This window comes from Accipiter gentilis, chromosome 32 (genome assembly GCF_929443795.1).
Source record: "Accipiter gentilis chromosome 32, bAccGen1.1, whole genome shotgun sequence".
NCBI classification, from domain to species: Eukaryota; Metazoa; Chordata; class Aves; order Accipitriformes; family Accipitridae; genus Astur; species Astur gentilis.
The window spans coordinates 3,152,728-3,179,654 of NC_064911.1; the positions used below are offsets into that span (position 1 = coordinate 3,152,728).

Sequence of the window (26,927 nt, forward strand, 5' to 3'; positions counted from 1 at the left end):
GTCTTTTTATTACGCTGACATGACCTCCATCTCTTATTCATAAAGATGGAACATTTTAAAAAATATGATCTTTAGAGATCAATTCCTCCTCAGAGGGCAATTTGCTTCTGTGAAATTCTCACATTTATTGATTATATATCAGATGCTCAGCTTCTCTGCTAATGTGATATGATCTTGAATAAAGGAACTAATATGTTATATTTGGAAATGGTATCAGGAGCCTACATCTCCATTCTTGTAAAAAAGATTTTCATGGTGGAATGCTAGCTCAATAGGCATTGGTCCTTCTACCCCTACTCTAAAAGAAAAAGGAAGGAAAAGACGTTACAAGGTGCATAGGTGTATGCCTAAATTTCAAGGTAGCAGAGAAGTGCATATAGCTTTTGTCTAACTTCAGTTCCACTTAGACCATCTAATAATGACCCCAAAGTGACTTAAATTATAAACAGGAGTCAGGGAGTATTTCTCAGAATAGTTAAACTTAAATGTTGAAGGGGTTTTTCAGACCCTAATTGTGAGGGACACACTTCAAATACCATTTGAATTCTAAGCTTAATTTCTGATTTTTATTTGATTTGTTTCATTTGTTCTAAATAAAAATAAAACATTTGGGTTTGAGTCCAGTGAGCATAATTTTATTTCTGACTTCAAGATAGTTGTGGCTCCTGTGTGTGCAGCATGTCTAGACAGACAGGTGATGTTTCTTTCCTGATCAGAAACAAAAATTTTCCTTAAGAAACAAAGCGAGGGATGAGCTAGGAACCTACGGTCCACCCCAGGCCTTCTGAAATCTGTGGTAAAACTTCCAAGCTTTTAATATGACTTGAGTCCTAAAGCACAATGGCCTGCTGCATGCAAAGACAGCGAAAAGTACCATTGCTCCGAAATCATACTGTATACCACCACTTCTAGATGCCTGTCAGGTAGATCAAGGATGCGAGCGCCTACTGGGCGCTGTGTTCAGGCAAACAGAATAGGCAGCAGTTGCACAGTTCTTAAACGCAATTAATGAACAGAAATGAAGCAGAACTTTGTGAATAGTCAGAAACCACGTGATAACACAGCAATGAGATTTCATGCTTTTATATGCAACATTTATAGCAATTTTAATGTTTCTAGTGACACTTGTGTTAAATGTTACAGGATATAATAAAAGTTGAATCAGAACCTAATCATGTAATTCATCAAAAGAAATTGCTTTTTTGCACTCTGTCCTTGCTTTAATATTAGAGAAACTAAGGGCACAATTTGAAGCTCTTAGGGAAAGAATGTATTTTCAATTTTGTTTGTATAATTTTGAGTAGAGCTTGAAGCTTAATTAAAAAATGTGATTTTCAGTGGCTTCTGTTTGTAAGGTCCTTTGCTTATCTTAGATCTCATTTATGCAAGGTTGCAGGCTGCCTCTGACAACAGAACTGTGAAATGCTGTTCTTTCGTGAGTTTGGTTTGCAGCAGTAGCCAACACAGTGTTCATCTGAGGTTCAAAATAAGGTCTCACATTCTTCAGTACTGTGTTTTATCAGATAATTATTGCTCCTACTTCAAAGTTGTAAACATTTGATAACTTTCTCCTGTTTATTAAACAAAAAGGGGAATTAACCCAATATGTTGGTTTCAACTGGTAGTTGAGAAGCAAACCACACAGGACCAGCAGCTACTCAGACCCTTTCTTACTAAGTGTTGAGAAGGTAGTAGATAGAACAGATTACAGATAAGCCTTCAGTCATCTCTGAAGGCTGTCAGGTACCTGACACGACAAAAATATCCAAAGCAACCTAATTAAAATTGTGACGCTCTCTATTTTTTCTACTTCATAAAATTAAGATTGTGGGTAAACTACAAACTGAAATCTGGCATTAAATATTCAAATTACAATATATATTTACATATAAATATATTGATGCAAAATTATAACAACTAGAAATGTAGCTGACAGCTTCTAAGAGCTCACACTCCAGAAGCTTGCTATCAGCTCACATGACCATCATAGGGTCTCTATACCAATTTCCACTTCATCATCTTGAATCAATTACTATAGCAGCCTTGCTTTCAGCCAAGACCAATCAACAGTTTAATCACAGAATCAATTAGTTCAGCTGCTATCGGACTTATTAAGGTAAAACAACAGGTACCTTTCATATTCTGTTTCTTTTGTCTCTACTAGACCTCACTTGTATTTCCAGATTTGTATTAGCAAGATATAACTAGATCAAGAAATCATAATGCATAGTATATATACTGCATTGACTGAGTAAATATTCAGCTTTATGACATAGACTCAATGGAATATAGCCAATTTTGTAGATACTGTATTGCGCTATGGCACACAAAAGTATCAATCTTTCTCAGACAAATTGATTATGGTTTTATTATGTATCTGTTTTTTCTTACTCCATATAAGTTTATCCAAATATTTTAGTTAACTGTTTATCTGCCTATGGTGTATTTTCTCTTTTTGAGTCCAGTGTTGCAATGACAGATACTGGATAGCCATGTTTCAGATTAGAAAACTTTAAATTTTTCAAGGTCCTTTTTAAACTGTTCAAAGTGCCCTGGCAATTCAAAAATGCAAAGGCATAATCTGATTTACACTTTTTAAACTATTATGTTTAATAATGTTTCATAATGTGCAGACATTTCTGCTCTTCTATTGATATTCCACTTACTCCAATAACCTGTGAAATAAAACAGTTTTTCTGAACCTGTTCTTTAGACCTTCACTTGTAATTAATCAAGCAATCTCTTTAGAGTTTCAAACTCAAGTTTTAACCTTTTATTGTTCCCACTGTTCAAAAAATGACCCACCCATTTTGAACGTGTCAGAGCTAATGTTAGAAGAAAACATCTGAGACACAAATATGCACCCCCAAATGAAAAAAAAATGTCACTATATCACTTACAAAATATGTGTACATATTGAATCTGCTTTAAACAGTATAATGAGAAACTGTCATAACTCTTAACAAATTTTTAAAATATATAGACAAAAGGAGTTGATAAAACTTCTGAGTGAAAAGCCAAGAAGAAAAGCTATTTTAGCACTGTATTGTGGCAGAAAATGAACTGTTCTGTTGTTAGGCTCCAAAACCCTGCACAAAACCAAGTTCAAGCCTGACTTTGTGCAAGATATTCAGACACTTTGCATCTGCCACTGAAGCCTGAACTATTGTTTAATATTAAAGTATCATAAATTGATGATAAACAACATCTCGTGTGAAGACTATTCTTGGATGTAAGTGCAATGCTAAATGACACTCGTCTTCATTCAAAAGCCTTACAAATGCATGTTGGGACACAAAAAACCCCCTACTGCAATTGACTTGAGAAATTCCCAGAGTAGATGATGGGCCATATTTAGTTATTTATTTTGTAAAACAGTCTCTGCATTTTTTATTTCTCTCTCTTTGGTTTTTTTTTTTTTTCTTTCTCTTGCTCTTTATGTGTAACGTGAACATTTTGAAACCTTATCCTAAAGGCATGCAGTCAGCAGAGGTTTTTTTCAGATTTAATGGGAGCTTGGAACAGAAATTGGTTAAGTGGACTCTTCAGTATGGGAGAAGTACATTCAGAAGCTAGAGTGAAGTCTAATTGAAGATAAAAACATTTTCCTGTCTACTCAGTTTTGGCAATGGGATTATCTTGACCTTTGGTAGGTTGCTTTCCCAGGCATGTTAAAGGTAACCTATAAAGGCAAGTAATTGGGCTGATTTTTTTCTTTCTTTTTTTTTTTTTTTATGATGGTTATATAGGCCAAGTATATTTGTATTTTTAATTCTTGGTGTTATAATCTGTTTATTTATTATCAGAATTTACTAGGCAAAACTGAACATCAGTTATTGATTTAATGTGTAATTCTAATTAACCACAGTTGTGAATTAAAAGGTATTAACTTACATCACCATCATGCCATTGTTTTTCTTTCTTTTTTTAATGATGAATGAAACAATAGAAAAAAATTATTGGCAATCATCTGACCTGGAATTCAGGAAGCATTAGTATTCAACTTCCCAAATTATGTTTGCTCATTTACCATTGCACAGTGGCAGAGAAATGCTAACATCATAGTCTTTTTGGACCTATAGATCTTCTAAAATGAATGCATTATGTGTTTGGACTGAGATTAGGAAATTCATTCCACTTCTATGCTGGTCTACCAAAATGAGCAACTTGAAAGGAAACCAGTCTTGTCCTGAAGAGAGACTTTACATTATAATTTCCTTTAGCCACCGTCTCACTAGAACATTTTACTTCAGCTAAACATTAGCAACCTAGAGTGAATGACAGCAAAGCAACCTCCACCAGTGCTAGTGTCTCCATGCCACTTCAGGTACGGCATCCTTCAGCTTTTAAGAAAAGGTGGCAGATGAGTACGTATGGGGATCTCAAATGGCATATCAGGTGTACAAGAGTGACAGACCTGTTCTGTTTAGTCAGCATTACATGCTTATAAAGAAGGTGAACAATTTAGTTTTGAACTGATAATCCAAAATTTCTGATGAGGGCTGTGGTGCTCACTGACATCCAAATGCAGAGGTGGGTGATGTATCTCCTCCATGGGGTCTTAGACTTATTACAGAGCAGAACTCTGATGGTTACAGCATTATGGACAATGATTAAAGCACATATACAAAGGACATCAATTATGTTGCTTGATGGCAAGGGACAAGGCAGCGAGTGAACTCTTTTTCTCATGTTTTGTTTTGGTTTGTTTTTTTTTCCCTACTCCAGACTTTTGCTTCTTGACTACAAAATCAGATATCTGAAAGATTTATAAAACATAGGCATACGTAAACCTACTGTGGCCACATGCCTAGAATACCATAAATCACTTTTCTACAACAAAGTCTTCCAACACTGTAAATAACATTACCACTGTATACTAACCAAAATCGTAATGACTACGGAAAAGGTTACTTTACTTTTCCTTTGGTTTTCTTTCCTTTTGGAAGAGAAAGCTCCTGCTTTATTAGAGTTGCAGAGATAGCTGATAGATTTAAGTGATAGAGATACTGCTTCTAGTTACAGTGGAAATCATAATGTGCTCTGAGCTACACATCAACTTATCAGCTCTTACAATTAATCCTCTTATTAAAAGAGATCCTCAAGGATTATGCAATATAGTGAGTTAGGGTATGACTTTTCCATTATCCTGGTCCAAATCTAGCATAACAGATGTAATAAAAAGAATTTCAGCATTCACCATTACAGGGTTTTATCTACCCCACTGAAAATCATGATGCTTCATAGTCTCTGTACTCAGAAGAGATCCAGGACTGTTCCAGTCCTAGGCTTTTACTAAGCAGCACTGGAATGGAAAAGAGAAGGTGTGAGGGAGGCTTGCTCTTGGGAAGGTGTTTAGGCAGCTGTTATAAGACTGAGAACACCCCTGCCTTGAAACAAGAGAGAGAAATGGTGGGTAAATAGAGAAGGAGGATTTCTGAGGAAAGTCACAGGCTGTTCTGTGAGCCACTCAGAACACTCATTTCCAGAGCAGTGGCTGAGCTTAGTGACATTCAGGGGTAGTGATATGAAAGGGGTTTGGTGTGACAAATTTGACAAATGAACCCTGAATACTTGAGGATGACGGCTTAGGTGAATTCATTTCAGAGCATATGTTTGAAAAGCCTTTGAGTTCCTGTAAAGCTTACACCTACCAGATTGCTTTATATCAATACCAGAGATGAGGGAGTGGGCATGAAGAATCAGAAGGGAAGGTCAAACTTTGCCAGTTATTCTTCCTCCTAAGAGCAGAATCTATCCTACCATGCACGAACATGACTGTCATTGAAGTGTCTGGGTGGGATTATTGTTGACTATGAACTTGGAAACCATAAATTTACACTACGGCGTTAATGGGGATCGAGATCCCATTGTAAGAGATACCGCTTGCATAGGTGAGATAGTATGTAGAGAAATCCTGTTCCATATAGCTAACAGACTAAATACACTAACTACACAAAAGCTGTCATCCGTCTTTTACAGATGGAAATCACAGCATTTCCAGCTACAGGACTTCTTCACCTAGATTTCAGGTCCTACTGCTTTTGTTTTGGAGTAATGTGGTACCTACAAGCATGGATGGTGAACAGCCTGGTCATGTCAGCATGTTGGAAGTGCCTACCAAGCAATGACCAGTTTTGCCTTATCAGGTAACCACGGCACAGGTTTTGGAGCTGTCCTGTAGTGATTTGCTCATGGCCGCATAGAGTCCGTGGCAGAGCCAGGAGCCAAAGCCAAAGCTCTGGCATTCCCACCCATCATCCCGAATGGGAAATGTTCTCCCCAAATGAGCTGTTGTCCTATTACAGTGACATCGACCCCTTGAACAACATGGATTACAAGAGGCCTGTCAGGGCTTCATGTGGTGCTTCGCTGTGTCGTTTTCACCTGAGATAATGGGACCCAAGTGCTGGCAAATCTGTGAATGAGTGAGTAGGAGGCTGTGTGGTTGAGGAACAGATTGTTTCAATGGGAGTACACTGCTCCAAAACCTAAATCATCTGCATTTAACAGTTATCTTGTAAACTCTTTGCAGCAAAGACTGTGCACAGTGAGTGGCTCAATGGTGATGTGACTAGGGCTCCTGGGAGCTTTTCCAGTACAAATAAGTATCACCCAATGTAGGCCATGCACTAACACTTAAATCAAAATATCAGTGTGCAGTAAATGATGAGCACTTTTAGTAGCCCAGGACATGTAAAATATGTTCTGAAAAAAGGTTTTGTGTAGCAAATATCAAAATATCCTCCATATATTCAGATGAAATCACGTTATAGTAATTCTTGCTCATTTTTTAATAAACAAATCTACTTTCCAGGTAATAGTTAAGAAATTGAAAATGGAATGGAAGAAAATATATATAATATTTTTGTCAGATTTCTTGTTTTGATTTTAGATATCATAGTATTAGAACCTTGCAGATAGTTTTTTATCAATTCAATATGTATTTATTCTTAGTATGCAAGTTCTAGGGCCATTATTTTGCAATCTGTGCATAGATCATTCCATAAATAAAGTGATTTTCCACTTGAAATTTGATTTCAGAATAAATCCCTATTGGCATTAACCTTATCCATGCATTATCTTCTTGGAAAGCTGACCTTTATTTCTTAATAAATCATAATGGGATGCAAGCCTAGCAGTTGTTTTGTTTGCTCTTTTAATTAACAGTTTTCAGTTCAAAGTAACAGACAGTTGTAGACTTATACCAGAAATCTGTCCATTACTTCATGCATAAGAAGTGAGTTTTTAAAAAGTAAAACAAAGAAAAATGTTTGTTTTAATGAGGGTGGATCAAATCCTAATATCAAATTATCTGGTGAGAGAAGTCCTACTAAAGTAAATAACTGCTTTTCTTTGAATTAACTAAATTTTGCAGTATCAGAGCCCAGAGAATAACTGCAGACAGTATCCATAGATGCTGTAATTGACTCAACACTAAAATACAATGACAAAGATGCAGCAGAAGAGATGCTATTTTATGTTTTGGAGCTGAAATATTGTCATCTTTCCCCAGTCATGTGCAGAGAGATTTCTGTGCAGCAGATACATTGGGTGACTGACACACAGATCCTTCCTCAGACAGCAGGGGATCTGGCGAGTTCTTGGGTCTTCTAACATCCAGAATCTTGTACTGCTCACTTCTTTTTTTGTTTCATTCTGTAAATTTTTAGTCCCATGAAAATACTCTTACATGTTGACTTTGGTAGTATTAAAAGACCATGAAACAAAAAAAATGTTCTGTTCTTTTGCAAGATGTTTTGTACTCCTTTGTTTGGAGATGCTGCCATTTTTAACCTAAAAGAATTGATGAATATCTCCCCAGATGGATTGCTTTCTCTTCTATCTAATTTTAAATTTGTACTTTTTCTGTAATGAAAAATCTTCCGTTCTTTCTTCTTCCAATGATGTTCTATGTTTGTTTTAGATTTAGTTAGTTATTATCAAGAATCCCCTGAAAATTACATCCTGTGATTTCATACCACTTAATCAAGACTCTGTGCATTCCTGTCCCTTTCCCAAAATGTTAGTCAGCTCATCAAATTTGGACAAAATCAATCTGGATGTGGTCGTGCCATCGTCAACTCAATAATTCTGTCTTCTGTTCCTTGCACTGGAGCTTCCCAGGAAATCTAGCAGTCCTGAGGAAGGTTGCTTGCTTCCTCTATGCAAAGAGAAAAATGAACTGGTGGGATCTTACCTGCACTGGTGGATCAGAATGAGAGAGTAGGAACTTGACATCCATCTGAAGTGCTGGGTTTATGTCAAACAGTTCAGAGATTTAAAGGATATAAACTTTTAAGCATTTACTTGCTGAAAAAACCCCAATATCTGAGAGCTGCAAAACAGCACCAAAAAATGTGAGAAAACAGAGAAACCTACTACTTTCTTTTTGTAGATCAGCCAGGTCTGGAATAAGCTTGTATGTAGCAGATACCTCAGGACAGACAGGAGTTTCTAAGTCATTTGTACACTCAGCACAGGTGAGGCAGACATGCAGTGGTTTTGGGGGCACATATGGGTTAGCAAGTGACCAACACACTGAATCATCTTCACTCAGAAGAATTATTATAAATAAGTTGAGCCAGAGATATGCAGTCATAGTAGTCCCTGTCTGACCAAGTCCACCCGTCTTGTTGCTTTCTGTGGTCATTAGTTTACAGGAAGAAGTGGTTCAACTCAGAGGATTGTCAAGACTTTTTTCCCTGTGGTGCAGGTCTTCCTTTCTTCTTTTTGTGGTGACTGGAAATTATAATGCCTCCCTGTTTCCCTGCCTTCCAATTATGCTGATGGAGAGGCCTCTTTCTGTACAGAGCAAGACTATTATTTGCTTAAATGCCTTGAGTTTGGAAGAAAAGATTTCAGGAGTTACATTCTCCTGTATATTGGATAAGGGTGTTGGGGTTTTTTTTTTTCTTTTCTTTTTGTAAAGAAGAAACATGAAATAAAAAAATTTGTAGCCAATGTAATCAAAACACAGAGTACCACACTATGAATTATCATCACAGTTTCAAAAAGCAGGCAAAATAATAACCTAAGATAATAAAGATGGCCTTGCTGCATAATTTCATTTCTTGATGCTGAGTCAGTTGTTGTCCTCTTGTACAGGGAAGGACTGGATGTGTCTTTTTTTTTTTATTAATTTTACTCTTGAAGCAGAGTGTCATCCACAGACCATAGTCACACAGTGCTAGGTGTTTTAAAAACTGTAGAATGTGTTCAACATTTACAGTACTCTTCCTGTATACAAATAAGCTAAATTCAGGTCTCATTTTAATCTTTAACAATGAAAAATTATATGAGAATTCAAGCAGGCTTCTTAAGGGACTTGATGTACTAATCCTTGTCTTTGTTACAGGCTGGAGACATTCTATGAGGCATACCACTTATTACTTGTAGAAACGAGAATCAGCTAGTGGAGGGATGGAAAACCCTTTATAAATTCTAAGGAAAGAGTTTCTTGAGCTTGAAGGCATTTGAACAAAGTTGGCTTTCCAGTCTAACTGGGACATCTTCACTCAGAAGAATTGTTACAAATAAGTTGAGACAGAGGCTTGAAAATTTTACGGACATGGTAGTGCCTGAATGACCAAGCCCACTTATCTTGTTGCTTTCCGTGGTCATTACCTTAGCCTACACAAAGAATTGGTTTAGCTCAGGGGATTCTTGAGAGCTTTTAATGCCACACCACAAAAGGAAGGCTGAAATAAATTGAAATATAGATGTAAATGCTTCAGATTTCTTTTAGTCTTTGAGATTTGTGTGTGTGATTTTGTTTGAGGGGATTTAATAAATCTTGAGATAAAGTCTGCATCTCTATCTTCTGAAATACTTCACTGTGTAGTCGTTCTTTAATTGTTACTAGATTTGAGTGAGGGGAGCTCACACTGGTTTAGATGATAATTGAATAACAGACAATCATTATTTTGGGGCTTATCTCATGCTTTAAAGGGCATATGACCAGGGAATTTGATCATTCAGTTATAAACACCTGCTTCATGTTTACACACATTTTCCTTTTAGGAAAGGTGGAGTCATTCTTTCTCCCTCTATTCCCTCTCTGAAGAGAGACGATGACCTCCTTTTCCTTTCTGGGCACAGGTAAGATGTACTCTCTGCAAATGCTTCCATACAGGCCAAAAGATTAAAATATCATTTAGATATGAATGACATTAGGTCACTGAGAGACTAAAAGCTTCTGACAAGGATTTACTTTTCATTAAAAAGATCTTAATGAGCTATTGTAGAAGACTCTTGATCCCTGACAGTGTATTTTATCTAATATCCTCCTTTGCAGGAACTGGCTGATGATAACTCTGACCTCAAAGCCATTCTCAGGGCTGGGGGGCTTTGGTCAGGTTTGCTTTTCTCTGCAAATTCCCAAATGCTTCCTACAATCAGCATTAGCTTTTGAGATCTTTAGAGCATAGCAGATTACTCTTTTTGTTGCTGTGATTGATTATTCCATAGCCTCAGACATTTTTGTTAGTGCTTTTCTCCTATAGTCTTGCTGGTAGCACTTCAAGTCGTGTTCATTAAGAAAAATAGGCAGTGGATCTTCTGCTGCTGTTACCTGATACACTTACCTGACATCCTAAGGTCGAGAGAGGAGTATTCTCACATTAAACTAGCCATCCTTTGTTTTTGTGTACTCTGAAAATTCAGAAACTGACTCCAATGCACATGCATTCAGATCAGCATGAATCAAAAGGCAGTATTTTGCCCTAAGATGTCCACTTTTCTGTTGCTTTCAGGAAGAAGTTAACTTGTGTATATCTGAGGACCAGATATTGCCTGAACCTTGACTTCCCAACAGGACAGTGACAGGCTGAAAAAAATTATTTTGCCATCTGCTGAGTGAAGAGAGAAGCAGCCTATGAGCTGCTATACAAGGCAGAGGCTTTCCACCTTAACCTCTCCTCACCTCCACGCAGGTTCTGAGGTCCTTTCTATTACCATCAGCCTGGTGTTTTACAGCATTGGCCCACAAAGCAAATGAGATGACTGCAGTTCTTATCACCAGTTCTATCTAAAGCACAATGCAAAAAACCCACCATGGAGCCACTGAAGTACTTTCTAAGCTCTAGCACCTACACCACTCATCGACTCATCGCAGGCAACCTCTTTGTCTGAAAGTTGTTTATTTAGACTGCAGTACAGAAAATTCATCTTCAGACCAGTCTGTAAAACGCCTTCACAGACTGTGAGTACGATATCACAAAATAGTAAATTGTATTTATGTGGGCCTGAACTATCGTTCTGCCTGCTTGACTTTTTTTCTTCATACCTATTCACTTGATTCCTGATTTATAAAGTTCATTTATCCTTGTTGAGCAAACCAGATCCTAACATGAACTAGGGAGGTCCAAATGTATTTGCTATTTAGTTTCCAACACCTGTTATAGCCTTTTCAGGAAATGTAATGCTGTCTTATTAAACCTTATCCTCTACTTTTAAAAACCATCTTTTTTTTTTGTTACAACAGAAACAGGAAGATAAGACTCTCAGAGTATTTAAATCGGTGTTTTACTGACCATGAAAGACACTATCTGCAAAACAATCAGATTAGCTCACATATCTGACTCCATGCAAGAGAAGCTAGCTGTACATGATAAATGTGAACTGTATAACTGTTTAAGCTTTGAAGTGCATCTGCTGAGGTACATCTGGCAGTCTTGGTCAAAGTACTTCTTCTGGCTTAGGATTCAGGTTCCTTATGCTATATACTTAGCATCACCCAAAATAAGTAGGTCACCACTGTATAATTATGCAGGTGCTCTCACTGATACAAAGTCTTTTGCTAACTTTCAATTTCATTATAATTATTTTAAAATGCACCAGAAATCACATGAATAGCAATGCTACCTCATTTAGTTTGAGGTTGAGAAGTAGAAGAGCAAAGGTTCCCACTTAGATCAAATTAGAAGGGAGGGAGGGAGAAGTTCATCTTTATTACAGACACTTCTGAGACAATTTTCTCCTGTCTTTTACTCTTCCTGCTACAGTCTTCCCACCTCCTCCCCAGTGGGGGAGCTGGATGCGGCATGTTTGATGTCAGGGTGAGAGAAATAACCTTTACCAGTACTGCTTCTGTGATTCCTCTGGATGTTCCCATGATTGTGTTGCAGTGAGGAAAGTATCTCAAAGCTTCCTTAATTCTTAAGTTAGGTCCCTGAGTACTGGGGTAACTCTTGGCTTTTTTTTATACTTTCAAAGAGAGAAGCTTATAAGGAAACCTTAAAATTCATAAAACAACCTGTGTGGAGGGTACTGTTTCAGTAACTTTCAATGCTTTCTGTGTAGGTGAATCACCATGTCGTATATTGCCTATGGCAATTCTAAAAAATTTGCTTAGAAAGGTTTGGAGAAGGTGATGACAGCTCTTCTACATGTTCTGTAACCACCACATGTCTTGTCTTTCAGTTTGCTCCTACTATATTTCTGGATTCAGGTGTATGCCCAAATGTGCTGCCACCGCTTACTGAGGTACAACCTCAGCCTACAGGTCCTGTTCCACCTACACAAGTGTTAATGAATGTGGTTTTGATAGGAATCACACTGTCATGGACAAAAACTGGGGGAAAAGATGAAATATACATAGGAAACTCCACATAATTTCCAATTTTCATTTCACACGTTTCCCTAAAGGAAAACTTTCCATTTGAAATCCATAATAAAAACTGAACTTTTTTGGAAGAGTAAAGACATTTCAGCTAACGTGTATTTTTCAGAACATCTGTGGATCAAACTAGCTCAGCGATGCATTCTTATGAGATAGATAGTGCATGACTTCATGAAGCAGTTTAATTCTTTAGAAATACTGGCTGAAATATTTTCTGGATATTGATTACTGATCAAACAATCTGCAAAACAATTGGAATTAAGTGGTGAAACAAGGACAGAGCTACAGACTTGCTTTTCTTTCAATTTCTAGAATGACTGTTGTTAGTTACCACGTATTTTTAGAAATTATATAAAACTGTTATATACAATAATATCATAACCATAACATTAACCAAACAAAAAATATGGGCAGTCTTACGGTGTGTTAGTCTGAGATATTATCACACCTACGGTTTAGCAGTTTCTTTTTTTCAGAGACCCGGTAAACTCTCTACCAGAACGCAGGCCACAGCCTTGTATCTGAATCAACATTTGCCTGCTAGGAAGGTGAGGAGGAATTGGGCGTCCAAGTGCCAGAAACCAGAGCATAGCATATGACAAAGATCAGGGAACAACAACACAAGCCAGTGCAGTAAAGAAGAAAGAAAGGATTATGCTGACCATAAGCAGATGGTCTATACTCGCCTCTTTTATCAGATTCATAAATCTGGGCCCAAAACGCCACGGCTTATGTCTGTGGCACTGCAGGGAGCTGACAGTCATTTGGGATGCACGCTGGGAGGCCACTGCTACCATGTAAACAGCATCGTACATCAGAGCTGCTTCGGTCTGCGTGAAAAAAACAGAAAGGCTTTCTTTAATATATATCTTTGTGCCCAGTCCCTGCTTTTCTCTACTGAGAACCGTTCCCTAAGAGTACTGTTATGGAAAAGGTCCCTACTGGGCTCTCCACGGAAATCTGAGATGCAAAACAAATCAACTAATTTCAGAGAATTTTCAGGTGAGTGTTGGGAAGAAAACTACATTGGGTAGCTCCAGGAAGAGAGGGGTCGGTGTGTCCAGTGCAGGAAGGAGCGCATGGGTAGCTCTGTGGCATGGAGAGGAGTTTTAAGAAGCCTCAGGTGTTACAGCAGCTCAGGTCTCATCCTCCAGGCATGTCTCAGGGCCACGCACTTTGCAGTACTCAGTCTTCTATAGTTTCCTCATGGGATTTGCCAAAGACTCTCAGCACCTCAAGGTGTGTCAGTCAAAAGCACCATGCAGGTGCTCCAGCCAGTCTCTGCCCAGCCTGCAGGTTGGTGTGGCACGGTGGCGTGGTGTGGGGCCATGTGGGAGGGCTGCCCGTGTGGGACTTGCACTAGCTCCCTATTGCCGCTCTTCTGGTGGGATTGCTTTCTTCCCCGAGGGGTGGTCAGGCCCTGCTTGCCAGGGAAATTAATCCCACGGAGCACCTGGTGGGTATCCCACTGCAGGGTTATCTACGGTCTCTAAGTGTCTACTGCCCTCAAGGGTTTTGGCTTTTGGCACAAATGTGTGAAATGGCCCCAATGAGATTTAGCCAGGGATGTTCCCCTGCCATACCTCCCACACCGTCTTAGAGAGAGAGGTGAACTGTCCTTTTGAGGTGCCTTTTTTGATGGTTAAGTTGGACTTACACATTTAACTTCTAGTTGTCTGAGGCAGGACAGATGAATACAGCCCTTGGACACCTAAATATTACTAAAATTACTGGATGTTGGTTGTGCATCTGCGTTTCTTTTGAGAATGGCTTTATTGGTTTAAAAACATGCCCAGTAAGCCTCAAACTGAGATCACACACCCTGTCACCCCTTATCATAAGGAAGTTTTAGAAAAATCTCGCTTTCACCTTCACTGTGCTTCAGTGCTCTCACTGTGTGAGGTAGGAACAGCCATGTTTCACTTAATGCACAGGGTTGCTATAAAAATGAAGTGCTTACCTTTCTTGTAAAGCTACTGAATAATTAAGTAGGGGCCTTAAAAAAAAGTACTAACTCTGCAGATGAGAAACTGGACTCATCTATATGAACTGCAAAGCTAATCCATTTTTTATTCCTTTGCCATGCAATTCCTTTGGGAAATTAATAGATTTGATTCTTTGTCTGTTTCATTTACCTAAGTAAATTACAACAGCATCAGTCTTACAGCATTGGAGGTTTTTGCTGGCAATCAAATGTGATCTGAATTTATCAACTAATCTTAACATACTGCAGATGAGGAATCGCTCTTGACACACTAATCAGGATCTGCGCAAAACAATGTTCCCACAATCAGAGCAAATTGAAAACATTATAAATGGTGAGGTAAGCAGGAGGAGACAATAACAGCTGTTCTCAGTGTCAAGTGACTTAAAACAGATACTTGTTCCAAGTGGACTCAGAGACTGAAGGCCTGATCCAAAATCCCTTAAAATCAATAAAAAGATTCCCATCAATGTTAATAGACTTCAGATTGGTTTTTACATTAGACTGGGGACACATGCATTCAGGATTGAATTTTACTTGAGCACTGGAGTTCCAGTCTGCCTGTGCCCCAGGCCTAGAGACTCTGGAGATACTTGGTGAAAATGCTTCAGTGCACCTCACTTTGCACTCCTATCTGGGACCACCGATGCTTTTACTTGATAATTGTCGTGGTTTAACTCCAGCCAGCAACTAAGTACCACGCAGCCGCTCACTCACTTCCCCCATCCCACTGGATGGGGGAGGAACTCGGGGAAAAAAAGGTAAAACTTCTGGGTTGAGATAAGAATGATTTAATAGAGCAGAAAAGAAGAAATTATAATGATAATGATAACACTAATAAAATGACAACAGTAGTAATAAAAGGATTGGAATGTACAAATGATGCGCAGGGCAATTGCTCACCACCCGCCGACCGACACCCCGCCAGTCCCCGAGCAGCGATTCCCTGCCCCCCCCCCCCTTCCCAGTTCCTAAACTAGATGGGACGTCCCATGGTATGGAATACACCGTTGGCCAGTTTGGGTCAGGTGCCTTGGTTGTGTCCTGTGCCAACTTCTTGTGCCCTGGCTGGCCATGAGAAGCTGAAAAATCCTTGACTATAGTCTAAACAATACTGAGCAACAACTGAAAACATCAGTGTTATCAACATTCTTCGCATGCTGAACTCAAAACACAGCACTGTACCAGCTACTAGGAAGACAGTTAACTCTATCCCAGCTGAAACCAGGACAATAATATGGTGCATCCCGCAGTGTTTGCACGTTGGCAGCAGACTTGGCTGCTTGAATCTCGTGCTTGTGTAACTTGTTACTGACCCATCCTGCTGTGCAGCAACTGGGAGGTTATATTACCTCCCTTAGCCTTTTATTTCTCCCCTCATATTGTTCTGGTTTAGGGCTTGGGGTTGCACAGAGGAACAAAAGGTCACCTCATTTTCTGAAGCAAACTGCCTTATATTGATGTCTGTACTTGTGCATAAGAAGAAAGGGACTAAGAGTTAGTCCTGGAACTTGTTGTTCTGGTTTTTGTATTCTATTTAAATTATTGCAAAGAAACTCAAAGATCTCATTAGAACAACTATGCCTCTGTGTGCAATCTGGGCATAAAGTGGGATGTGAACTCAAAACTGTCTTGGTCATGCCCTGCTAACTTCCCACAAGCTGACATCAGGGCAAACAATATAGCATGAACCAGAAGGCAGAAATCCTGAGTTAACAATAGGACATGTAATCCTGATCTCCTTATACTGTACAGCTTGTCATAGCCTTATTGTCTAATGAAATATAGCAGTATTGCAGCTCTCTATCAAACTGAATAAGCAGAATTTGCTATGAATATTTAAATGATCACAGCCAACTAGGAAGATGCTTTCCTTGGTGCTCATGCTGTTTCAGAGCATCAAGGACACTAAGAGATTATAGAGATACAAAGGAGAGCATAAGAGTCTGGTAAGAACTTTATTTTTCCTAGTTTTACAGTTGGGTGAATGCAGGTGAATAGCTATGTATGAATAGCTACCCTAGCAGGTCTTGTGTATTCACATCAGAAGTTCCCAGGGACAGCTTTCTCCCCTGGTTTGCATATGAGTGAGCACAATGGCACTGCCCAAACAAGCAACATTTTTTGGAAATGCTAGAGATAGCATACAGAATGCATTTCTCTTCAGGATGTTAGGATGTGTCAAAATTTTCCTTGCAATCATCTGCAATAAAGCCTATTTCATATCACTTCAAACTCCACGCAGTACATAATATACATTATCTTATATTGCAAAGGATGGCAACCCTTCACTCTGCAAAACTGAATGGAGTCACACTGTCCATGTAATTGCTCCTATTCTTCCCTTTGCTTCTGGGGGGATTGGTAGGGAGGAAATACTAATTTCCTGGCTTGATGATACCTTTCATTTATCTTTAAATTACATCTTAAAAGCCAGAGTTGCTGTAGATGATGGAAATTAAGAAAAGGGCATTTTTCCAATTTAAAAATGCTATTACCTGTCCACATGTACAATATCTTTCCCTGCAGGTTATAAATTGTATACCTGCTCTGAAAGTTTTTATTTCCTGTTATGTTCTTTACTCCACGCAGAACGTTATTAGAGAAATGACGCAGCATTATGTACATTTGACAACAATAAGATGAATGATGTTAGTTGGATGGCATCATGACGGAGAATTGTCACTCATCTCTAGAGCTGCCCGGGAGTGGTTTGTCACACGGATGAGTACAACATTGGTTCATGGGGCAAATGCACTTCTGTGTAGAAGTGGGTAGAAGGAAGTCTGTTTTGGGGATGCTGCTTTAGCATTTGCATTGTGAAATAAAGCAGTAATGGGATTGGTTCACATCTGCTAGAACAGCATTGCGAAGCGTGCTGTAGAAGGCCCTGTATCATTGTGGTTGTTCACTTACTGTCATCATGCCATCGAGGAGGCCAGTCTCTGGTTTCGGTGGCGCCTGTAGACGCTCCATTGACCATTTCTCAATGACAGATGAAACTTGCGGGTTCTCGACGTTGAGCAGGCGAAACCCTGTCATATTTACTCCGCTGTATCTGTAGGGTTCCAGGTCTAATGCAAATAGATCCTAAATCACCATTAAGAAAACAAACAAAACCAGATGTAGTATTTTTAAAGCAAAGTGTTCAGAAGGTACAATTAGGCCAAAACTGTATTTGATTTTTCAATCCAAAGCTCAAGTGCTGGGTTTTTTTGCCTGTGAATGCTCTGCTTGCCCTCAAATCCTAGTCATGACCACTTCAGTTATAAATCTGAATAAACCAAATTTGTGTAAAATTTATGACAAACCACATATCTGCTTTTTGGAACATAAAAAAATCAGTTCCCCACAACACCACTATTTTGCAACCAGCCTGCACAGCTGTATCTAATTTTAATTTATAGCAGTGCTCTAACAGTGTTACAGCTCTGACAAACCAACAGGAGGAATTAGCTGGCCAATGTCAAGCTGATTTCTCAACTCAGGGAAGGAAAATTCCAAGACATGTCGAGAGCGATACACTTTTACTACTTATAAAGCCTATTTTTCTCCTGCCTTGCCTCCTTCAGGTGACTTGCTGCCACTATGTCTAATGGACGTGTCAGGCCAGTGCACAGTAAGTCCATGCACTTCAGTGCTTTGTGTTTACAGGGCAGGAAAATAATGGGTATTCTAAGTGATATAATTGTGTGGCACACTCCACAGCTGTATTTATCAGGCAGTGGGAATATGATAACTGCTTCTCAAAGCCTGAAAGCTGGTTTTCAAAACAACTTTTTACTGATCCCGGCAGGTCAGTAAAATGACAAATGTGTTGGTCATGGTTTAATACCACAGTAGCCATCAAAATATCAACATTTACAATACCACAATGCCAAGATACCACCAGCACTGCTTACTGCTTGTTCTAATATGTGTTCTGTACCATCTCATGCATATTGTTGTTGGTGGTTACTATTTTATGTTAGACTGTTTATTGTATTGTTTATTGTATAAAACTGTAAGTTCCACAGTAAATCCTAATTTTTCACATTTTTCTTTATGTTAAAATGGCCTCAAAGGGAAGAGAACTATTTCAAGCTACTACTTCAAGTTCCAAACAACTAGAGAGTAATTTCTGACTAATGAATTGACTATTGGATCCAAAATGATTTTTCACTTCCACATAAAAATTTATATGGAAAGGAAATAAAGAATAAGCTGATGCACATGATATAATCCAGCCCTCTAGGACTGTTCTAGCAGTAATGGTTCTTTGCTGTCTTTCTAGTCTACAATGCAAATGGACCTTAAGTATGGATTGAGTTATATAGCATATAAGTCAAAATATAGGAAAAATGTTCTGAAAAAAAGTATTCATAGATATATACCATGAAAGAAAGTTTAGGGGTTTTCTTTTACTATAAAATTTCCCAAGTTATTTTATACATAGGTGATTTTTTGTTTTTATAAGTAAAATAAACATTTTAGCAATGGGCAGCACCAGCTGCAGTGCTTGACCTCGGCTCCGCTGCATCATTATTTTGCTTCACTCTGATCCACCTGCACCAATGGCTCCTCCTTAAGCACACTACTGCAATAAATTTTCATTGTATTAAGTTGTTAGCCAGCCCCACAGACACTGCAAAACATCTTCCTTACAAAATTGTGACTCCTGATATTCCTAAGGAGTGTTAGTACTCATTTTCCAGGGGTTTCCTTGAATAATGGCAACCAAGATCTAGAAAAAGTGGAAATCTTTAGTTGTCTTTTCTGCAACAGAGAAAATTCACCCCCAAATCTTTAGTGTTCCTTACCAGTGTTGTAAAAAAGTAGTGGTAGTATTCAGTCATCATTCCCATGGAGAGAATCTGTTGAAAGAGATTAAAAGGTGAATGTACTTTACTTTGGAAGCTTTTAGTGTACTGCACTATCTTTTGAAAAGCATGGGTTAATCTGGAACAATATGTTACAGGTCATGAAAACTTGATTACAATACAACCTACATTTTTCTTCAGGAGCAAAAAATACCCTATTGTATTTAAATTATGTTTTTATCACCTCTGCTCTGGAAAGAGATTAAAGATTGCAAAAATTCTAGGACAAGAAAAATTACTAGTGATAACAAGAAGCTGATTTTTTAAAAATGAAATTCTTTAGTCTGCAGTTTAGAAGTGTTAAAAAGGAATTTGCTAGCAGACAACAGAATTTGTAGGGAAAAGTGCTTAGGTGCAGGTTTTTTTATTCTGTGTTACCATGTGAGAACAAGACACTTGATGAGTGCTCACTGAAGTAAACAAGAAAAACAAAAAGAAGAAAGCTTCTATAAATGCCTTTTGTTCCACCTGGGGAATGCAGGTCTGCAGGAAGCTGTCAAAACAACTGGTACAAAAGGATTTCTGGTCTGGATTAATTTTCCAGAGTCAGACCTTTTGGAGGTCTGCAAGGTAAGGATGGCATTTAAATGCATACTGACTGGCCACCGCAGGCAGAAGAGGATGAAGTTTTTCTTCTCAGCCCTCTTGTTGCAGGAAACTTCTAGATGGATGCATTTTTTCCCTCAAACCCTTTCCAAAAATCATTGGGAATGCTTAAGTAAAAAACCTCTGATGGTGTATAACAGGATGCTATACAGTTTCAGACCAGTATCACCTACACTTGTTGCTGCGTCCATGCACGCTATTACATGATGCAAGCATTTTGCCCTCTCTGGGATCTTGTGAAGAGGAGGAGGAATTATGAGCTAGGAAACTACTGAAGAACTCATTATCATGACAGTAACACAGACAATGGTTAAATGTTTTTCAGTCTTGATCACAGGAATGTAAGCATCTGCTATTAATAGTATTTTAGGACACTTTTAGCAGTGCCTGAATAGCTGTTTGAAAGACAAGGAAAAATAGAGTGATTTGGCTTGCCAAAATCCTCTTTCATGGCAAAAGCCTCTGAAACTCAGTTCTGTGATTGTGTATGGCAATTCCTCACATTAAAAAAAAAAAAAAGGAAAGAACCTGAACTTTCTAAGCTGCAGTAGACAATGAAAACAGCTCAGTGTTAATCACAAACAACCAATCCATTTCCAGCCACTAAAAATCAAGCCAGAAGGCAAGTATTTTATTGAACTGCTCAACTGAATTTACATGTCAAAATTGCCTTTTTTATTTCTTTTTTTTTTAATCCTCTTCTATTCCATTTCTTAGCGTTATTTCATTACCTGTAGAAATGAGCAATCTAGCAATCCTGGAGACTGATGTTCATTCCCTATTTACCCACATAAAATAATATATGGTAGCATCAATGGAAACTTTTGTGTGCTGTGTTTCCCAGCTGACCCGGCTGGATTCAGCTGTGCTCCCTGTAGCCACTGGATTTCTGTGTCTAAGGTCCCTGCTATGGGAAGGAGACGCCAGCTGGGATTTTTATGATGCAGGCCTCTCTTGAGCTGAAACTGTGTTGAAATAACCCAATTACTTCATATGGGGCACAGACCAGTCACTAGGTTATACAAATGTGGTTTGAGCCCAGGTAAACCTCTGTATGTCTAAATTTATTTGGTCCTCCACAGGAATTTTGCAGTTGGTCCATGGTGTTACATTAGCATGAACACAAGATCATACTAATAAATGTAAATAGGAGGATCCAAATACCCAGATTATTGATTCATTACAGTTTTAATTCTAGCTTAGATAGAAGTCCTGACATCATGTCATTGCACTTCTGTTATCAGAAGATATAAATTGCAATCTGCCTGTGTAGAAATAGTAAGACAATGGAGAACCAGGATAATGCTAAGCCATATAATGACTTAAAATACAATTTTACATTAACTAGAAAGATAGATTAAGTAGAATGATTATGAAGTGTGTAGCCTGGATGTTTGGGAAGCATCACCTAGCTGTGCTGCTGCAGCTACACTGCTACTGATTATCCAGCTAGTTAACCCAAGGTAGCCCCGTTATTGCTTTCCTCACAAATCCAAAGGCAGTGGCCTGCAAGGAGTGTTTGCGTCTTGAACACGTTTTTGATTAAAACTTTTTACGAGAATATTGATTCCCAAGTAATGTGCTATAAACAGAGCTGGCAGGACACACATATACCTGGGAATAATAATGATTTCAAAAGTCATGCTACAGGATTGTCTTTGAAAACAAAACAGAACCAAGACCCCGGAAAACTAAAGGCAGTTGCATGTAAAAAGCAAGGTTCATCCAGCAATGTTACCTGCCACAACCAAGAAACAGGTTCACGATGACAATTGCTGGAGGTGTGCCATGGATTTGCCAAGGACCCTGCACCCAAGGGCTCAATGACAGACGCTCATTGAAATTCTCCCACAGAAAGTATTGCAGCAGCCCAGGAAAGCTTAATCAACATGTTGCTTTTGTGGTTTCTCTATTAACGATTACTTATTTAAGATACCAGCTACAGGCATCTGGAGGAGAGCTTGTAAGTGTCACACACACATTACTAATGTTCTTGTCTGGTTAAAGAATAAGAGTTGATGCTGGATCTGTCCCAGGCTGGGCCCTGATCTGCCACTGAGCTCTGCCCTCTCCCTTAGCATTGGTCACGGGATCAGCCTTAACTGGTTGTCCTCCCTTCTAACAATCATTAAGGCAATTAGTTGACAGTTATATAGCACTTAGATATTGCTATGACATATTAGATCTGTAGATTGACCTGAATAGGGAGCTTTTTATTCATGGATTGTAAAGACTTTGTAATAACTTATTTATTGTTTAGGGTAACATGGTCACTAAGTAAAATTCCCAATGAAGGAAGATGTGATGACAGTACCAAATGCCCACTCAGGAGGATGGCATTAGAAAAACAGGAGGTGAAGACAAGTTAAATCAAAAGCAAGAGGAATGCTGAAGCCCCCAAAGCATTAATGACTTCCGAGCCTTAATGACTCAGATGCTCCTACTTGTGTAAATAGGAGAGTTGCACTTGTGTGTTCTCAGCAGCAAGAAGTCGTGTTTTTGCAACACAGCAGATACAGGGACTGCAGCTTCTAGGAACTACCAGGAGTGAGACAATAATAAAAGCATGGTAGGAGCAAAGACTCCTTGCAGGTTGGGACACCTCTGAAGTACCTTGAAAGCAGCTGCACAGGCTCTTCCCACAGAGCAAGTGTCCTACAGAAAATGAGCAGAGCAGCCCAGAAGAGAGAAGGGAAGGCAACAAGGTTGGTTTATGTGTATATAGCTGCCCATAAGAAACTAAAATGAGATTTCATTACACTTTCCTATTTAAATAACTTTGCATGTAATTATTTAAATAATTATGCATCTGATATAAATGTCCTATTTAAATAATAACAGCTTTTAGTTAATATGGAACTTCGATGAATGTAAACTAGTGAAAGCAGGCTAAAATATTCTGCATTCTCCTTGCATATCTCCTACCCTTCCTGTCCTGTATAAAATCTGTTCTTCAGCCAAACTTAGATATTGGTTGGTTATGGATTATCCTGGCAAGTGTGATAAGAGACTTCCATCTCTAATTATCCATTTCAGATCAGATGTTTGGGCCTTGTCTTTTGCAGACCTATACTTTCAGCTATGGGTCATGAACTGCAATGTGAATCTGAACAAGTACCAGTGGTCAAAATATATATGGCAAGTGGATAGAGACTGGATAAAAATATTCTTTCTTATGTCTGTAAATCTCTTTGGGTGCCCTGTTCCTGGCTCGCATCATATCCCAGCTCCAGCCTATGATTCTTCATCCTGTAAAAAAATCACCACCTCATTTAGAGCTAGTGTCAGTCTTTCTTCGAGGTGGGCTGAAACCAGAACGGTGCTGAAGCATATTAGCAGGAACTGCATCAAATACTTTGCTTGCTTTCACTTCGCATTTTCCTCACTCATGCTATTATTTAATTTCATGACCATTAAATGAATGCATTTCATTATCCAATTAATTAGTACCACCACTGTTTTCTAAGATTAGCAAGATGCACCATAATGAATAATAGCCCCTCTGCCTCCTTGCCTCTCAAGTGTTTGAAATAAAAGGTTTATACTGTGTTTCCAGTGCTTCCCTGGACTCTATGTAGACAGCTTTACTTGGACATGACTTAACTCCCTGGAAATCTGCATCCCAGTCAGTCACAGCAGTGGTCCAGCTGGAGTGGTATACAGCTCCTCCAACATGGACATGAGCCATATCAAGAAACAAGATATATTCCGTAAATGCTTTGCTAGTACTGGAGTCCAGCTGGGAACATGGGCCATAGCAATAGGGCAGGATGACTGTGTTGGCCCAGGGCCCCAGTCAGCTGTGGTTGGCTCCTTCTGTTTCCTGAAGAGATACCAGGGAGCTTGGGCAGCAGCATTATGTTTCAAACTCCAGCATGGACATCATCTCACAGTACCAAGACTGAAAGCACTCTTTTAGTTTGGAAGTGTGCTTGCATTTGCACCATGCAGTGAATCTTCCAAGGAAGGGAGGAACAACTACAAGAGCAAGCTTATGTAACTAGTTTAGCTTTCATCTTGACAGCACAGCTAACAGGAACAGCAAAGCAGAGGACTCAGCATAGCGCAGCTATGATGCTACACAGACAGGACCCCAAAAGATGGTACTCTGACTAAGAGCCTCTGCTGCTGTATCTTCCAAGCTCAGAATAAAGTTTCTGAGGCAATGGCTGCATTTACTTCTATGGACACCTACAGTTAGATTTAGGAACTGAAGTGCGCTGCAAAATTTCAGGGTGAATTACCCCTGACACATGCCCATGGTCTTCACCTATGGCTCTTGCCATCTGATGCCATTCAGCAGAAACTAGGTGGCCAGAAGAGGAAGTCTCCCCAGCAAAACCCCTTTATAAAATGAGTAGGAGAGAGGAGAACCAATGAGCTGAGTATCTATCTGCTTCTCACCCTGGGGACTTTGGAGATCACATTTTTACCCTAAGAAACCACAATTGCACTTAGCTTCTGCTTTTGGCTTCCAGTTCTTTACTAGATCTCTCTCCTTGTCAGAAAATTTGTCCAGACTTCATGAGTTTTAAAACTCCAGCAGACAAGATTTTCAAGTAGACTATGGGAGCGTCAGACCAGCTGCAACTTCTTCCATCAGCTCTGCTGGTGTAGTACATCTTGTTTCAAAACCCTGCTGGCATAACCTTCTGGTTCAAGTAATTTCAGAATATCCTGATCCCTGTGGAGCTGGTCACTTCAGGCAGCAGAGCTGCCAGTTTGGGTGGTTACCTGGTACAGGCAACAGAGCTGGAAAACACCTTCAGCTGCCACGTACCAGTCACATGAGGTTACTGACCCTCGTGAGGGAATATGGAGAGAAAAGTCAAAGTGACTATTGGAAAAGGTGGCAATTAATAATCACAATTTCCTCTTGCTCCTTCCAGATCTGGGTGAGGAGAGAGCCAGGCCTTATTAAGCTGGTTGGGGAAAATGTGTGAGTTTAGGGAATAGGTTATTCAGCTGTGTGCAGACTTTGTATTTTGTTTAAATTAGGTTATTGATTCACCTGTTCTTGTTGTGCACAAGGAAGAAGCGTGGCTCAATGGTATTTTAGTTGAAGCTATAAATAAGCAAAAGATAGTCTCATTTAAGAGAAGAAATCTGTCTTTTGTGCTGTTTTATAAACAACACAAGGTTAAAGGAGGCAAGTGAATAGGTCACCTCCCCTAGTCCCACAGCCCGGTAATGCAGCTGGCTCAGGTGGCTCCACACTCCCCAAACCAGCTCCATATGCTGACTCTTTGAGGACAGAATTTCGCAATTTCATAATCCTTTTGCTCTCAGAAAGAGCTCTGAGGCATCCCTCGCCCTCCCTTCCTGGGAAACGAGCTGTGCCACAGCCGGTGCCCCCCGAGCACTGGTGCGAGCAGCCCCCGCTTGCAGAGCCAGCGCTGCCGCTGCCAACCCCGGCAGCACGGGCACCGCTGGGAGCAGAGCAGCTGCTTTTCTTCCCCGCCTGTGCCTTCAGCTCGGAGGCAGGCTGGTGGCTGGCAGCACAAGTGCTGCTGGTGGTCTGTCTCGCTGCCCCGTAGCAGGGAAATGTGGCTGCAGCAGGTGAGAGGTGGCCTCTTGCCTCTCTCTCCCAGAGGCTTGGAGGAGGTGAGGGATGCTGCCCACTTTGGCTGGGGATTGTCCAAAGGAGATGGAGCAGATCCTGGTGCAGAGGGGGCACCTTGGGCTTGGAAGGGGGGAAATGCACACCCCTGTGTAAAGCTTTTGGGGGGGGACCTGTGCAGGCTCAGAGGGTGAGAAGGACACAGGAACTGAGCATAAGCAATGGTGGGTATGTGCCTCTGTGACCCTGCTGCAGTTTTAATCGGTAAAATAACCTCCAACACCCAACCCTCTACAAATCTCCTCTTCCTTTATTTATCTTCTCCTGCATGGGCTACTAAACATTATCGTAAATACAGTAGGCAGACAAGAAATTGTTGCTTTGGGAACAGGTTTAAGTGACTGCTGGCTCTGATTCCTACTCCTATTAGAAATCTTACATAATTTAACAATACTATGTATTTTTCCTGTAATATCTATTGGATGATTTACAAAGTAAAAAATATTCTCTACTAACGTTGCAGAGTTTCCTTAAAATAATTTCTATAATATCCTCCTGCATATCTTGTTTTCAATCAGCGTAAAATTATATAGGGGTTTCTGTGTGCAGTGATGAGAATATGAACCATGGTACTTCATGTAGTTAACCTACAATCAGATGAGTCACACGTGAATTCAGAGCCCTCCACACCTTCTCATTTCACAGCTGCCTTTGACAGTGAGAAACTTCAACACCTGAGTTACTGCTGCCAGCATCTCTCATGAGAACACTCTCATATAAAAGCCATTTTCCCTTTCTTTCTAGCCTATATTTATGTTGCTTCCTTTCCTGCAGCTCTGACCCACAGGTGTACCTCTCTTAATTTTCCTGTTTTCTTCCACACTGCCATTCACCATCCTTCTCTGAGTTCTTAAGGCATTGGGGAGCATTATCTGTATCTGCAGCCTGTCAGTTGTCTCCCTGATCCATTTCCCACACAAACCGTTCTGCCACTTTGCCCTGCCTTAGTGCATCTTTTAGCACTTCCTCTTCTTCTTTTGACACTAAGGTTATTTTTCTTTTTTTTTTTTTTTTCCATACTCAGCCTTGGTTTTTTGAAGCTTTGTGCCTCCTGCAGCGTGCCAGACATCTGCACTTTTCTTCTTGTACTTCCTTGAAAATTCGTATTGTCAGTCTAACTCTTCCCCCACATATCTCATTTTGGAGCAGCTTGTTCCTGCTGTCATGTTTTAATGTTTTTGCACAGCCCTACAGGGAGCAGAGTGGGGGGACAGCAGCTCTCCTCTCCACCCCCCT

The 26,927-nt window shown here is 39.6% G+C and overlaps 1 protein-coding gene across 5 annotated transcripts in view; it reads right to left on the minus strand.

Moving 5' to 3' along the window:
• Positions 1 to 26,927, minus strand: part of GRIK1 (glutamate ionotropic receptor kainate type subunit 1) — a 172,777-nt gene that overhangs the window by 39,640 nt on the left and 106,210 nt on the right. For all 5 annotated transcript variants that reach the window (XM_049835116.1, XM_049835114.1, XM_049835118.1 and 2 more), the window contains exons 5-7: positions 19,406 to 19,459; positions 17,523 to 17,696; positions 13,309 to 13,452 (exon numbers count right to left, since the gene is read on the minus strand). In XM_049835116.1, the coding sequence (XP_049691073.1) occupies positions 13,309 to 13,452; positions 17,523 to 17,696; positions 19,406 to 19,459 (372 nt within the window). The remainder of the gene's footprint in view (positions 1 to 13,308; positions 13,453 to 17,522; positions 17,697 to 19,405; positions 19,460 to 26,927) is intronic.